Source organism: Gopherus flavomarginatus, chromosome 8, assembly GCF_025201925.1.
Source record: "Gopherus flavomarginatus isolate rGopFla2 chromosome 8, rGopFla2.mat.asm, whole genome shotgun sequence".
Classification (NCBI taxonomy): Eukaryota; Metazoa; Chordata; order Testudines; family Testudinidae; genus Gopherus; species Gopherus flavomarginatus.
Window position 1 is genome coordinate 57172112 of NC_066624.1, and position 12400 is coordinate 57184511.

Genomic DNA, 12400 nt, shown 5'->3' on the forward strand with positions numbered 1-12400 from the left:
GTTGTGGCTTCTGAAGCCTAATGTATTTTAGAAGGGGAAAAAAAAATTGCCTACCTGGCTTGGACAATGGCACAACCCGGGGGAAGTGGCGTCGGGATGGTCTCAGTGGGCTATGGAGAGAAGAGACTCAGGTGAAAGAATGCATGCAAAATAAATGACTGGGTCTCCCCATCTCACAACACAAGAACAGGGGGACACTCTATGAAGTTGGAAGATACCAACAAAAGGATAGCAGCAAAGAATCCTGTGGCACCTTATAGACTAACAGACGTTTTGGAGCATGAGCTTTCGTGGGTGAATACCCACTTCCTCAGATGCACTGGCCCCCACGAAAGCTCATGCTCCAAAACGTCTGTTAGTCTATAAGGTGCCACAGGATTCTTTGCTGCTTTTACAGATCCAGACTAACACGGCTACCCTCTGATACTTAACAAAAGGATATACTTTTGCAAGCAACATCTCATTCGACTGTGGAACTCACTAACACGTGATGTTGAGGCCAAGAATTTAGTAAGATTCATCTTTATTTTCATACATGTTAGAGGAATGGAAAACTCTGGCTTCTTAGCTAAAGCTTCAAGATGCTACAGAATTTAGTACTGCTAAGCTGTAGATACCAGAGAGTGTTTGCACAGAATTTATAGACCTGATCCATAGCTCACAAAAACCAATGGAACGACTCCCATTGATTTGGATAGGATTTATCAGATCCTAGGTCCACATTATATGAGGCTGTGGTTACAGCGTTAAAAAATAAGTCTGAGTCAACAAGGGGGTGAGCCCATCCTCTGGATGTTACCCCTTCCCTACATCACACTGACCTGAGCACGTCCTTGCAGAGAGGAGGGAAGGGATGTTGCTGATAATGCCCAAACACCTCAAACACAATCGGTTGGCTCTTGATGTACTCAATGAATGACTTGGTCACCTCCACCGCAATCTGAGAGAGGGGAGCAGGGGACAAGCAACAATGCTTTAAAATGACATACAGCAGCAATCCATTCGTCTAGGCCCCTATCCAGCAAAGGATTTAAGCATGTGACTTCCATGGGATTACTCACACTCTAAAAGTTAGACATGTGATGGGACACAATACTTTGCTTACTAGTAAATGGTATTTCTCCAAGGAAACAGGCTCAACTCACCCCTCTGATGGGTTTTTGCTTATGTCACACTTACACAATGATGGCATAATGCTGCTGGTTTAATTTCCCCAAGCTAAGGCAGCCCTTTTATCTCTGCAGGAGGAGGCGGGGTGAATATTTCTGCATGGGAGTGGTTGGTCTTCCAGAGCAAAATGGTGAGACTGGTCTAGAGGGCTCCTCGTAGAGACTCTCAGCATCAGAAAAATCTGGACCCACATTGCCAGGGGCTCCTACAGAGATCTAGAGCTTTTCTACACCAGGTCCTTGAAGGAGAGGCTAATAATGTCAAAATAAATACGAAAAACAGGAACCTCAGGATTAGGAGCCATGACCTGCACCGGAAGGACTGAAGGAACCTTAACAATGGCCTTTCTTCTTCTCTCTGGAGCTGGCTTTCCAGGCTTCACCTTTAAGCTGGTCCCAGGCTGTGACAGTGTTTGTGGTCATGTAAGAGTGGACACAGGGAAGAGGAGGGGGAAGGATAACAACCCCTAACAACCTGGTCTGCTGGCTCTTAGGCCGGAGGTGGCCTGCTGTCAGCCTGAGGACCTGTGCTGCTTCAGAGAGAGATGATGGCTCAGAGGCAAGGCATGTTAGACACAACGGTCTAGAAAGTTTGGGCTCCTTGTCCCACGAAAGTCTTTTGTTGGTTTTCTTTGGAGCACTCTTTGGTTTCTCTGCCATTCTCCTCTCACACAGATACCCTCTTGTCTAGAACAGACTTAACTTGCTAACAAAAACCTACCCTGGGAAAGTTCAGCAAGGAGGGTGTGACAGAGTGCTGGCTGTAGCACACTAGTCACTGAAGGCTGCAGGCGAAATTGGAGCCTACCAGTTACTAGTGGGGATTACTGACACTTGGGGGCCAGTGCTGAGCTAACAGGTAACTGGCTTAGTTCCTGGGAGGATATACAATTGGGAAGTAAAAGGGGGAGCTTGGGGGACAGGGACGTGGGGGAGGGGGAGGGCTGGGTGGAGGAGAGAAGCTGTGTGCTCCTCTTACTGTGTACCTGTGCTGTGTCCTGTGCTATTTGGAAACAAGAGGGCTACAGTGGGGCAGAAACGGATAACTGGTGTTTGTGACGGAGAACTATGAACACAGGCGAGGCTGTGCTACTCACTGGGTAGCCGAAGAAGTGCCCTGTGACAGAGGGGAATGCCTGTGACAGTCAGAAGGACACACAAATGGTTTCTTCCCCCACCAAAATGCAATCAATGCATTTTTTTTCAGGCGCCGATCAAGTGTGATATAAGTGACAACCTATTAACTCGTGAGCTGAGCCGGTTCACTCAGAGGAGCACCCTGTATGATCTCTGATCACGTGACAACAACACACACTGTAACGAGAAGGAAGTTCTCAGATCTCCAGTATAAAGCAGCAGCCCACTGCAGAATGTGAGTGTATTACCCCATGGGCAGAGAGGAGAGCACATTGTCATGTGACTGGGAGGTGGTGCAATTGCTGCTGTCAAACTGGCAGTGATAGAGTGGGATTAGATCAGTGGTTCCCAAACCGTGGGGCATGCCCCTCTCGGGGGGCACAGAGGAATGTTCACGGGGACATGGTGGGGTCTGAACCAGGCCCCATGGGGGGGAAGGGTGGAAGTGCCACCCAGTCCCACTCTGCATCCAGCTCCACTCTGCTTCCACCTCCAGCCCCAGATGCAGCTCCACTCCCAGGCCTGGCCCCAGCCCTGGTTGCGGCTCCACTTCTGGCCCCAGTTCCTGGGCCTTGACAGGGCACGGACAGATTCCATTATGGGTAAGGGGGGGCACAACAGGAAAAGTTTGGGGAGCCCTGGATTTGAAGGTTTCTATGCTCTGGGCAGACCCTGAATATTGCGGGGCAGAGAGAAAACAGCCTGGGCAGTGATACTAACGTTCTGGACGTGATAGAACCCTAGAGGTGGTCCTCGTCCTGTGTTCTTCAAGGGCTCCGTTGAAAAGGCCTCATCGTGACGATGGATAAAGCTGCAAAGGGGGGAAGATTGTTACAGTGGTAGTGTGGTCGGCAGGATGAACTGAGAATGACAGAGTGAGGTGGGAGCCAGTGTAGACTACCCCAGGTCTGAATGAAGATGACTCATTTCCCCTCCCCCCAGGGGGCTGCACTCTACAAGTTCAGATAGGCTGCTACAGAAAGCCAGCTCTCCATGGGCCTGATCCGCCGCACACTGCCATCCATGGAAAGACGCCCACTAACTTTAGCAGGCTTTGGATCAGGCCTCATGTGAATGAACAGACTCATTTTGCACTGTGTGACTCTCTCTCAGTTCTTTCCCTCTTTCGTGAGGCATTGGACAAAAATTCAGAAGTGAAGAGGACAGTGTGGCCAATCTAGGTCTGGGCACATGCCCAGAGACCCCCTGCCATGTAGCTGAGATCTCATTTCATTTAGGAATCCAGCAAGGGCAGGGCAGTTGCATGCCCCTGCTATCTGTTCATGACACTCCGTGGGGAGTGCAACCTTCTGACTGAGGCAAAGGCAGAGTGGGAGGAAAAGGGAACAAACACCAGCAGCGCAGAGGGATCTGAGGACATCTCACTTAAACTGGCAGAAGATATCTGCATATTCTGCAGAGATGCTGGAGGCTTGCAGAACTGTCACTCGGAAGGTGAAGATGCTGCCCAGTGTCAGATGGTCCAGAACTGCTTCCAATGGGTCGTCTAGAGCAACTTTCTCTGGACTGTCGAGGAGGAGATCATCTGGAGTCACTGGGGGAGGAGAAGAGCCATTAGAAAAACTCCAGACAGCATTTGTCAAGGCCTAGTGAACATCCAGCATGCCACACACCAACACAAGCATTGCTTTCAATGGCAGTTCACACCCTGCTGAGGCTCTGGCCCTTTGCAGTCCAGTGAGCAGTGAAACATTCTTTTGCTTCCTACTAGGTACACAGCTCCTGCCCAACGCCACTTCCCCCTGGACTAAAACAACCCTTTCACCTCCACAGGTGTTGTTGTTGACTTCATCTGCAGAAGGTCCGATGTCAGTTATCTGCCCCTGGCCTTCAACAATCCGCAGTTCCTCCTGCGAGGTCCCTGAACGAGACATCCCCGCCATGGGACAGGCCTCAGACTGGAACTGTCAGGCACAAGGGGAAATGGAACAAAGAGGCTGTGTGTGTAGGGAGGCCACAGTCCTGACAGCATTCTCACCCTGCTAACGGCCACGAGCAGCCTTTTCGTCTCTTGCCTGGCATGGCTTCCCCTCTGTACTGCGTGGCAGATACCCAGTCAAGCACGAGAGGCTTCAGCTTTTATCTCCTCTAACACAGCAACATCTGAAGCCTCAACGTTAACGTATGGCACACAGATTGGCCGAAGGGACAGGGTCAAGCGGCCCAGGAAATCCGTAATGAGAGAGGGAACCTTTGGCTGCTAAGACATTGTTCCAACTGACCTAGGTCTGTACTGAGTGACCGTCATCTACCAGCTGTTCACTGGCCTGCGTGAAATGAACCAGAGGCTCCAGTTCCATTCAGCAAGGGTAGTGCCCATGCCACTCTGCTAGCAGGCCACTGCAGTCACAGTGTTTGTAGTGGTGTGGCTGAGGCCAACCTTCAGGCCCACGAGGGATGTGGTCATCACTCCCTCTCCCAACCCAAAGAGCATCATATCTAGGGCACTCCTAGTCTTCTGAAGTCTGAGAACAATAGGATAAAATCCTAGGAACGGATTTGTTATCAGGGTATGAATAATAGCAGGACCCAATACACTCCCCAGCAAGCTAAGGTCACAGAAAGATATTCTCACCTGGGGCTGGCTGCCATACTGTACCTTCTCAAAGTGCTGATCATCAAAGGATATTTTGGCTGTCCCTGACTGCCGTACTCCTGAACCATAATCCGGGGCTTCTTCATCCGCTGAAAGAGGAAACATTACAGGAAGGCAAGACATTACAGGAAGGCAGAAAAAACTCACTCCCAAAGCAGATCGCAGCAAGTCAAGGTCTCTGGGATTGTGACCTTTCATACACTGCTCCCTGAGTTTCTTCTTCAAGGAATGCTTGAGTGGTCACTGGCTGCAGAACTTGATGAAAACAGTGAATTCCAAAAGGCAATCATGGAAATGTTGCAAGAAGTGCTTTCCAGCCTCTGTTTCAGAGAGATGGTCAACAATTTTGCATTAGCTAACAGCCAACTATGTGCACACTCATCTATAAATTGGTACCAACAGCGCCACACTAATGCCCTTGCTAGTTAAGCAGATGATGGCCCAGATCATAAAACCATGACATGACATGGCAGAGTTTTCAGTTCTTTGCAAGACCATCCTATTAGAATAGCTGTGTGTGCATGTGTGGGTTGGGGATAGTTGTTGTACTTGCAGAACAGAATATGTACCTGAAACTAACAGTACCAGAAAAAAGTATTGCTATTAATTTTTCTCAGCCCTAGATTTATCATGAATAGAGCTAGATCCTGGTGGAACTGACCCCATCTGTGAATCACCTTGCTCAAGGTGACTGATAATTCACAGATGGGTCAGTTCCACCAGGATCAGGTTCTATTCAAGATAAATCTATGACAGGCCCCACTTCCCCTCGAATGCCATGAGTGAGAGGTCCTTCCGGATCAGATTGGATCCAATTGATGGGGAAGCCTGAGATTGTATGAATTGGACAAAATAATTTATTTCTCACCCCAGGAGAGAGCTATTTGTCCCGGTAAGGCATGGATCTTGGAACATATTGACGCATGCACAAGGGAACTGATGCTGAATCGATTTACACCATGTGTAACCCACTGAAGTCAGGTGAGTTGCATGGGGTGGGAGCAGCACACAACATAACCCACAGAGTGATGAGTGCCCTTTTGAGGCAGTTCTAATGACAGTACAGGAGATGCCTATTGGACTACAGCACCCACAATTCCTACCACAGGAAGCGTAATGTCCCTGTATTACTAGAGCAGGAAAACACTGCATGATGGCCTGTGAGTGACCTCCTGGCAAATTCTCTGTGTGTGCAATACTCCACTGGCCCACTGGGGGGGGGGGAGAGGAAGAGTCTTGTGCACAATGCAACAGGGAGAGCAAGGTCTAAAGCAGGGGTGGCCAACCTGAGCCTGAGAAAGAGCCAGAATTTACCAATGTACATTGCCAAAGAGCCACAATAATATGTCAGCAGCCTCCCAACAGCTCCCTGCTCCCAGCGCCTCCCAGCCACTGACAGTCCCGCTGATCAGCGCATCCCTCTCTCTCCTCGCACCTCCAGATCAGCTGTTTCGTGGTGTGCAGGAGGCTCTGGGGGGAAGGGGGGAGGAGTGAGGGCATGGCAGGCTCAGGGGAGGGGGTGGGAAGGGGTGGAGTGGGGGCAGGGGCTGTGGCAGAGCCAGGGGTTGAGCAGCGAGCAGCCCCTGGCACATCCTGACACCCCCGGAGTCAGTGCCTATACAAGGAGCCACATATTAACTTCTCAAGAGCTGCATGTGGCTCCGGAGCCACAGGTTGGCCACCCTGGTCTAAAGAAACGCTTAGGCTGTGGACTAATGGATTAGTGCCACCAGCCCGAGCACACAGTATGGGACTCATCACGCTCAGGAAAGGGCATATGTCTCCGTGAAATGTAATGGCCCCGAGAACCGGCTCTCCAGACTCACTATGGCACTGGGGCAAGGCCAGCTCAAAGCATCCGCCTGCCACTGGTAACCCATTGCTGCTCACCCAATGTACCTGAGATGGCCTGGACTGCCACGCGCAGGAAGCCTTTCACCTCGCCCTTCTCACTGACGATGGCAACACGGTGCACTAGTGGCACTGGGTACAGCAGGTTGCTGAGATACACGAATGCCCTGAAAGAGTCAAGTAACACAGGAGAGGGGTCACTGTGCCCCCAGCCTGGGGTTTCCAAACACGCTCCGTGGCCAGATGGCAGCTGGGCTCACAGTTCACCGCTCACATCACAACATGGTGCTGCAAAGCAAAACTAAAGAAAGGCAGCCAGGGTCAGCCGGAAGTGTGTGTGGGGGGGACTCAGCGTGCTTAGGACAGGCTGGTGGGAGGCAGAGCTACAGTAACGTCAGGTTCCTGCGAAAGTGGCAGCGAGTTAGTGAGCACCAGCGTACCTCTCGGCCTGTCATCTCCCTTGGGCGCAACAGCGTCGTGGGGAGGGCTGAGGAGGGGGCTGTGTCGGTGCAACAAGGAAGCTAGAAAGAGGACCTCTTGCTGTGGAGAACTGGAGAACTAGGACGGAAGGTGCTGTGAAACAACCACGGCTCTGCTGCAGATTAAAGGGTATGGGGAGGCGGACCGGCAAGAGGGGACCAGGGTGGGTGTGGGGGAGAGAAGGCAGAGGAAGAGAGAGGCAGGAAGGAAAAGGGAAAAAGAAGAGGAGGAAGGGGAGAGAGAGTGAAGGAAAGGAAGTTCTTGGTTAGAACACAGAGCCTCCTGCAGACAGGCTGGGAAATGCAGACACCTGTCCAGAGTCTGAGACTGAGAAGCTATTGCAGTGATGGGTTTTCAGCCTGCTTTAAGAGAGGCCCGGCACATCCCCAGGATAGTGTTTGAAAACCTATCCCCAAGAGAGGCATGCCTGCCTTCAACCAGGGGTCTGTGTCTGCACCAAGTACAGGGGCCTGCTCAGTCAGTGCCCAGCTGGTAGAGCCTCAATGCAACAGCCAGGAGGAGGGGTTCAAGCTCCCCCCGGGCTGAGCCCCAGAAAGCACCCACCTTGTGAACACAGCTGGCTCTTCCGAATCAATCACCCTGTTGCATGCTGAGTAGTACTCTACTGCCATGGAAATCAGCACGGCTGCCTGCGGAGTAAGGACTACTTGAGGGGCCCTGTGCAGCCATGACACCAGACAGGGAGTGGACAATGTTCAGTGAGTCACACCCAGGGACCACAGGCCAGAACCTCAGCTGGTGTAAATCAGTGGAGCCCCACTTACTATGCCATTTACCCCAACTGAGGATCTGGCCCTTTGAGTTCAATGCCTAGGCAGCAGGGCAGATGTGGGATGCCTGAATGCATGAGTGATGATGCTGACACCTCACTGTACCAGTTATAAACAGGGGCCAGCAGGAGGAGAACCTGGACCTGGAGTCCTCCCCTGAGCACTCCCAGAAGGAGAAGCTGCCTGTCAGGCTGGCGGGGAGAGTCCCTTTCCCTGACCAGACCAGCACCAGTTCCATCCCCCCACCCAGAAATCAGACACTAGCTCTAATAGGGCTTTCTTTATGCAAATATGGTCCTCGTGGAGGGTTCGGTTGTGCCCTGGTGCCACACAGCCATTTAGGGAGCACACAGGAGTGGGGGCTGCCATCCCACTGCACAGCTACATCGGGCTCTTTTGGGTGCTGGGGCTGCCTGGCCACCAGCAGCCAGGGGACCCAGAGGAGGGGTGGCGAGTGAACACTGGCTCCACCCACTATGCGCTGGCTGGCTGATGCAAGAGGAGGAGTGTGCTACATTGTCAATGGTTGCAGCAAATCACTACTCCCCACCCCACACCTGTCCAGGGCAATCACATCTACTTGAGTCGCGGGTGCCTTCCCTCTGTCCCCTGGGCTCAGCCTAGGGCTCAGTCTCACCCTAACTAAGCAAGCAAGCAGCACAATGACTATGTTCATGTACACGGAGAAGCTGGAGGCTGCCTGGAACCCCAAGATTTCCAGACAAGTGATCTGCTCCTGCTTCCCAGCCCTTGAGACCCCATCTGTGCTCAGCACTTGGGAGGCAGCATCTCTGGATGGCAATTGGCTCCAATCCCTCGCTGTTATTGTCTCTGCATGGTGAGCCAGGACAACATTTTCAAGAGTGGCGAGTGCCTTGGAGCACTTCGGTTTCTGGTCGTCCAAGCTGGGGATCTGGCGCTGGCGAAAGTCACAAATGGTTACCCACTCCAGTACACCAGGAAGAACTAGATCAGTGGTAGAATGGAGCACATCTGGTCTGCACTGTAACACCTGGGTGAAACTGTACTCTGATGAGAACATTAATCCTGGACAGTAACTGAATCTTCACCTGGCACTGGTGATGACTGAAGACTGCATCCCTACTCTCTGGCCCTTTACCTTGTGAAAGTACAAAAAGTTCTGAGAGAGAAAAGCAGCCAAAGAGAGAGGAAGACAGCTGTAGTTTGTGCTGTCTCTTTGGTGGTACTCACGTCATGTAGGCAACCCCAATCCAATCCGAACACATCCAGGATAAGAGAGGACACTGGGGTAGAGACGGGGCTGTAGGTGATCTTAGTTCTGGGGGATCAGTTTTGCCTTGTGCAGGGCACACTCTAGAGCACACTACTGATAAGTGTAACAGGTGACTTTTAATGTTGAAAACTTGCACATTTAAACTTCATCTTTAAAACCGTAGGCCTGGGAGCATCACACTTCCCCTTTCAGTGAGGTCATTAGAAGGCTATTACCAATTTACCATCTCTTCTTGACTGAGGATTAAACTGCTAAGATTCTACCTATGATTAGACCAGAATTTTGGAATGTAATCCAGAGTCGAGTCTCAGCCAGATGCACCATCCCCTCTTCGCTGTTGAAAGGACATTTTCAGATGGCCATTACTGGAGCTAGAACTGGAACCTTGAAAAGGATTTGGAAGCCAAGGCAGAATGTGGTATACCCATCAGTCTGGGCTACCCAGAAGAGTCTGAAGTGTTTGAAGCCTCTCTGTGGTCTCCCTAGAACCACAGAAATATAGGGCTGGAAGGGACCCCAAGAGGCCATCTCGTCCTTCCCTCTGTGCCGAGATAATGTCGCAGAAGCCTAGCCTTGCATTGGTGTAAATAAGTATCCCCATGAATAGGCCCACACTCCAGTCTGCTGGCCAATCAAAACTGGGATAGGTCCTTGCTGGCCACTGCCTCTATTCAGAACCAGCAAACTGTTCATCAGCGCCTCAGGACTGCACCTCCCCTTGACAATCAGAGGGCAGATGCTCTCAAACAGTAGGCAAGGCCATGGATCACATCAGCTCCTCAAATGCTTCCCCCTTTCCTTTCCACATCACCTCTGACTCATAGTGAGCCTCCTCAGCTGCCTTCCATCCAGGGGCTGAATTATTTCACAAAGCTGCAGCATGCCTTTGTCCAAGGCGATGAGAACAGGCAACAGAAGTGGGAGGTTCCTTTCAGCAGGAGTTTTGTAATGACCTCAGTCCATAGTGGCATTGTGTGTGGTCAGAATATTTCATTATCAGCACTAAACTTGGTACTGGTTGTACAAAATTCTTCCCCCCATAACTTTTACTGTTGTCTGTAGCTGGTCTCCAGATTGGAAAAGCACACTGATAGGCAGCCATCCCCAGCCCGAGTCTGAAGGATTGCAGTGTGCAGCCTCTACAGGACTGCATCATACATATGCTCTGATGAATGGAGTAGCATAGGTTTGAAGAAAGCCACTATGTTAACAATGTCTCACCGCACAGAGTAGCTAGGGTGCTTCTTCAGAGGGAGGCAACCAAGAATCTGTGACTATCCCTATGTGAACAGCTTTGTTATCTGTACATTTGGCTTCAGCACCCTCCCTCAGAGCAAAGGTTTGACTGCTGAGCTGAAATATCATCGTAAAGCCCAGGTGATTCCTGCAGAAAGGGCTCAATACTGCACCAGGGGAAGTCAATGACAGTGATCCTATTGACTGCAATAGGTGCAGGATCAGGCCTCAAATGTCCAGAGGAATTTATAAATCTTGGGGCCTGAGTCAGCTCCCTCTGGAGTCAATGGGAATCTTTCCACTGACTTCAGCGGCAGTTGAACTGGATCATTAAAGCACAAGGCAAGAACCAGCTTTAAACTCCAATCCTACAAGGTGCTGAGCCCTTCCTGGGAGATGCAGAGTATCTTCTGTTCCCAGTGAATCATCTCATAAAATGGAACTGCAAGGTCAGAGGATCGGAATCCTCTTGTATGTTTGGGATCAGATAAGGTGCCATGCTCGGGGGAAGGAGGGAATTGACTCTGGCACCCACCTGATGCCCTGTATTGGAGATGGCTTTACTTTGGTGTCTGTATCTGACGAAGTGGGTATTCACCCACGAAAGCTCATGCTCCAAAACATCTGTTAGTCTATAAGGTGCCACAGGATTCTTTGCTGCTTTTACAGATCCAGACTAACACGGCTACCCCTCTGATATTTGGTGTCTGTGAATACAGATCTGACCCTGGGCATCTTGCAGAAGGATCACAAGCCTGTTAAGCTTCCATCATAACAGTATGAAAAAACAGGTGAGCACATCTTGAAGCAGACTGAAACCAGAAAGGTTGAAGAGGGAGGAAGAGGAAGAGAGGAATAGGGAGAGGGAGGGAATATGTCACTAAAGGAAAAGGAAGGAGGGCAGAGACACTAACCACAAGATTGGTGAGGTGCAAAGATGGCATGCTCAGACCAAAGAAAAGCCTTTCAAAAAGAAGACAAAAGTGAAATAACCCCCAATTTTTGCTCAAGCTTTGGAGAGAGAGCCAGCAGCTAAAAAAGAAAAAGAAAAAAAAAAGAAAAAAGAATAAAGAAAATAGGGGGAAAACTAATCAAAGACAAGGATCCAATCATAAACCAATCCAAGCACACTTCACGAGAAATGTGATCGGCACAGCTGCTGCGCAGGGAAAGCCAAATCTGTGTCTGACTCAAAAGAATTGGGAAGATTCAGATGGAATCCCAGGAACATCCCACAGGATGAGGGGTTCGGTTCATCTGGTAGTTTGTTTTGTTTTTAAAATCTCTGATTCCCCCAAGAGAAAAAAAAAAGTGGAAGAACCCAGCTCTTTCAGTCTGAGGCCGCAGTGACTCTTATCCCATCTTCCTCTCTCTCTTTTCTGGTCCCTTCTCCTCCCCTTCTCGGTCCCATTGCCCAAGTCCCATTGGCTGGAAAGGAGAACTCAGCTTCTTGCCTAGGCTTCTTGCTTTCTCAAACATATTCGCAGCTAACAGGCCAAACTACAACCCAGTGTAAATGGAATCAATCTCACTGACTACAGTGAACCTGCAGCTGCTTGCACCAAGTCTGAATTTGATCCAATTTTTAAAGGACAGGAGTCCCTGAGACAACTATGGGCAAAACCTCTTTTTTCCCCTTGGAAAAGTCTCAAGCAGAACTGGGCTACCTGGTGCCATGCTTGGTGATTTCAGGTGGCTTTCTCTAGCAGAATGAAATGGTGGCTGACTGAATCAAACATGTCACCAATTTCACAAAATCTGGAGTTCTTTTCCAGAATGAGCTATTGAAACATTCTGTTTTCACTAGCAAAAGAAAAAAAAAACAATTCTCTTTCCCTTTGGGCAGAGTCCACTCCCAGCACTG

At 50.3% G+C, this 12400-nt stretch overlaps 1 protein-coding gene across 1 annotated transcript in view; it reads right to left on the minus strand.

Annotated features, from left to right (window-relative positions):
- The window catches only part of KIF1A (kinesin family member 1A), a 185183-nt gene that overhangs the window by 54070 nt on the left and 118713 nt on the right, over window positions 1–12400 (minus strand). Inside the window, exons 28-34 of the mRNA XM_050965747.1 lie at window positions 6823–6941; window positions 4903–5012; window positions 4093–4231; window positions 3693–3861; window positions 3027–3117; window positions 822–940; window positions 55–110 (exon numbers count right to left, since the gene is read on the minus strand). Of these exons, the coding sequence (XP_050821704.1) occupies window positions 55–110; window positions 822–940; window positions 3027–3117; window positions 3693–3861; window positions 4093–4231; window positions 4903–5012; window positions 6823–6941 (803 nt within the window). The remainder of the gene's footprint in view (window positions 1–54; window positions 111–821; window positions 941–3026; window positions 3118–3692; window positions 3862–4092; window positions 4232–4902; window positions 5013–6822; window positions 6942–12400) is intronic.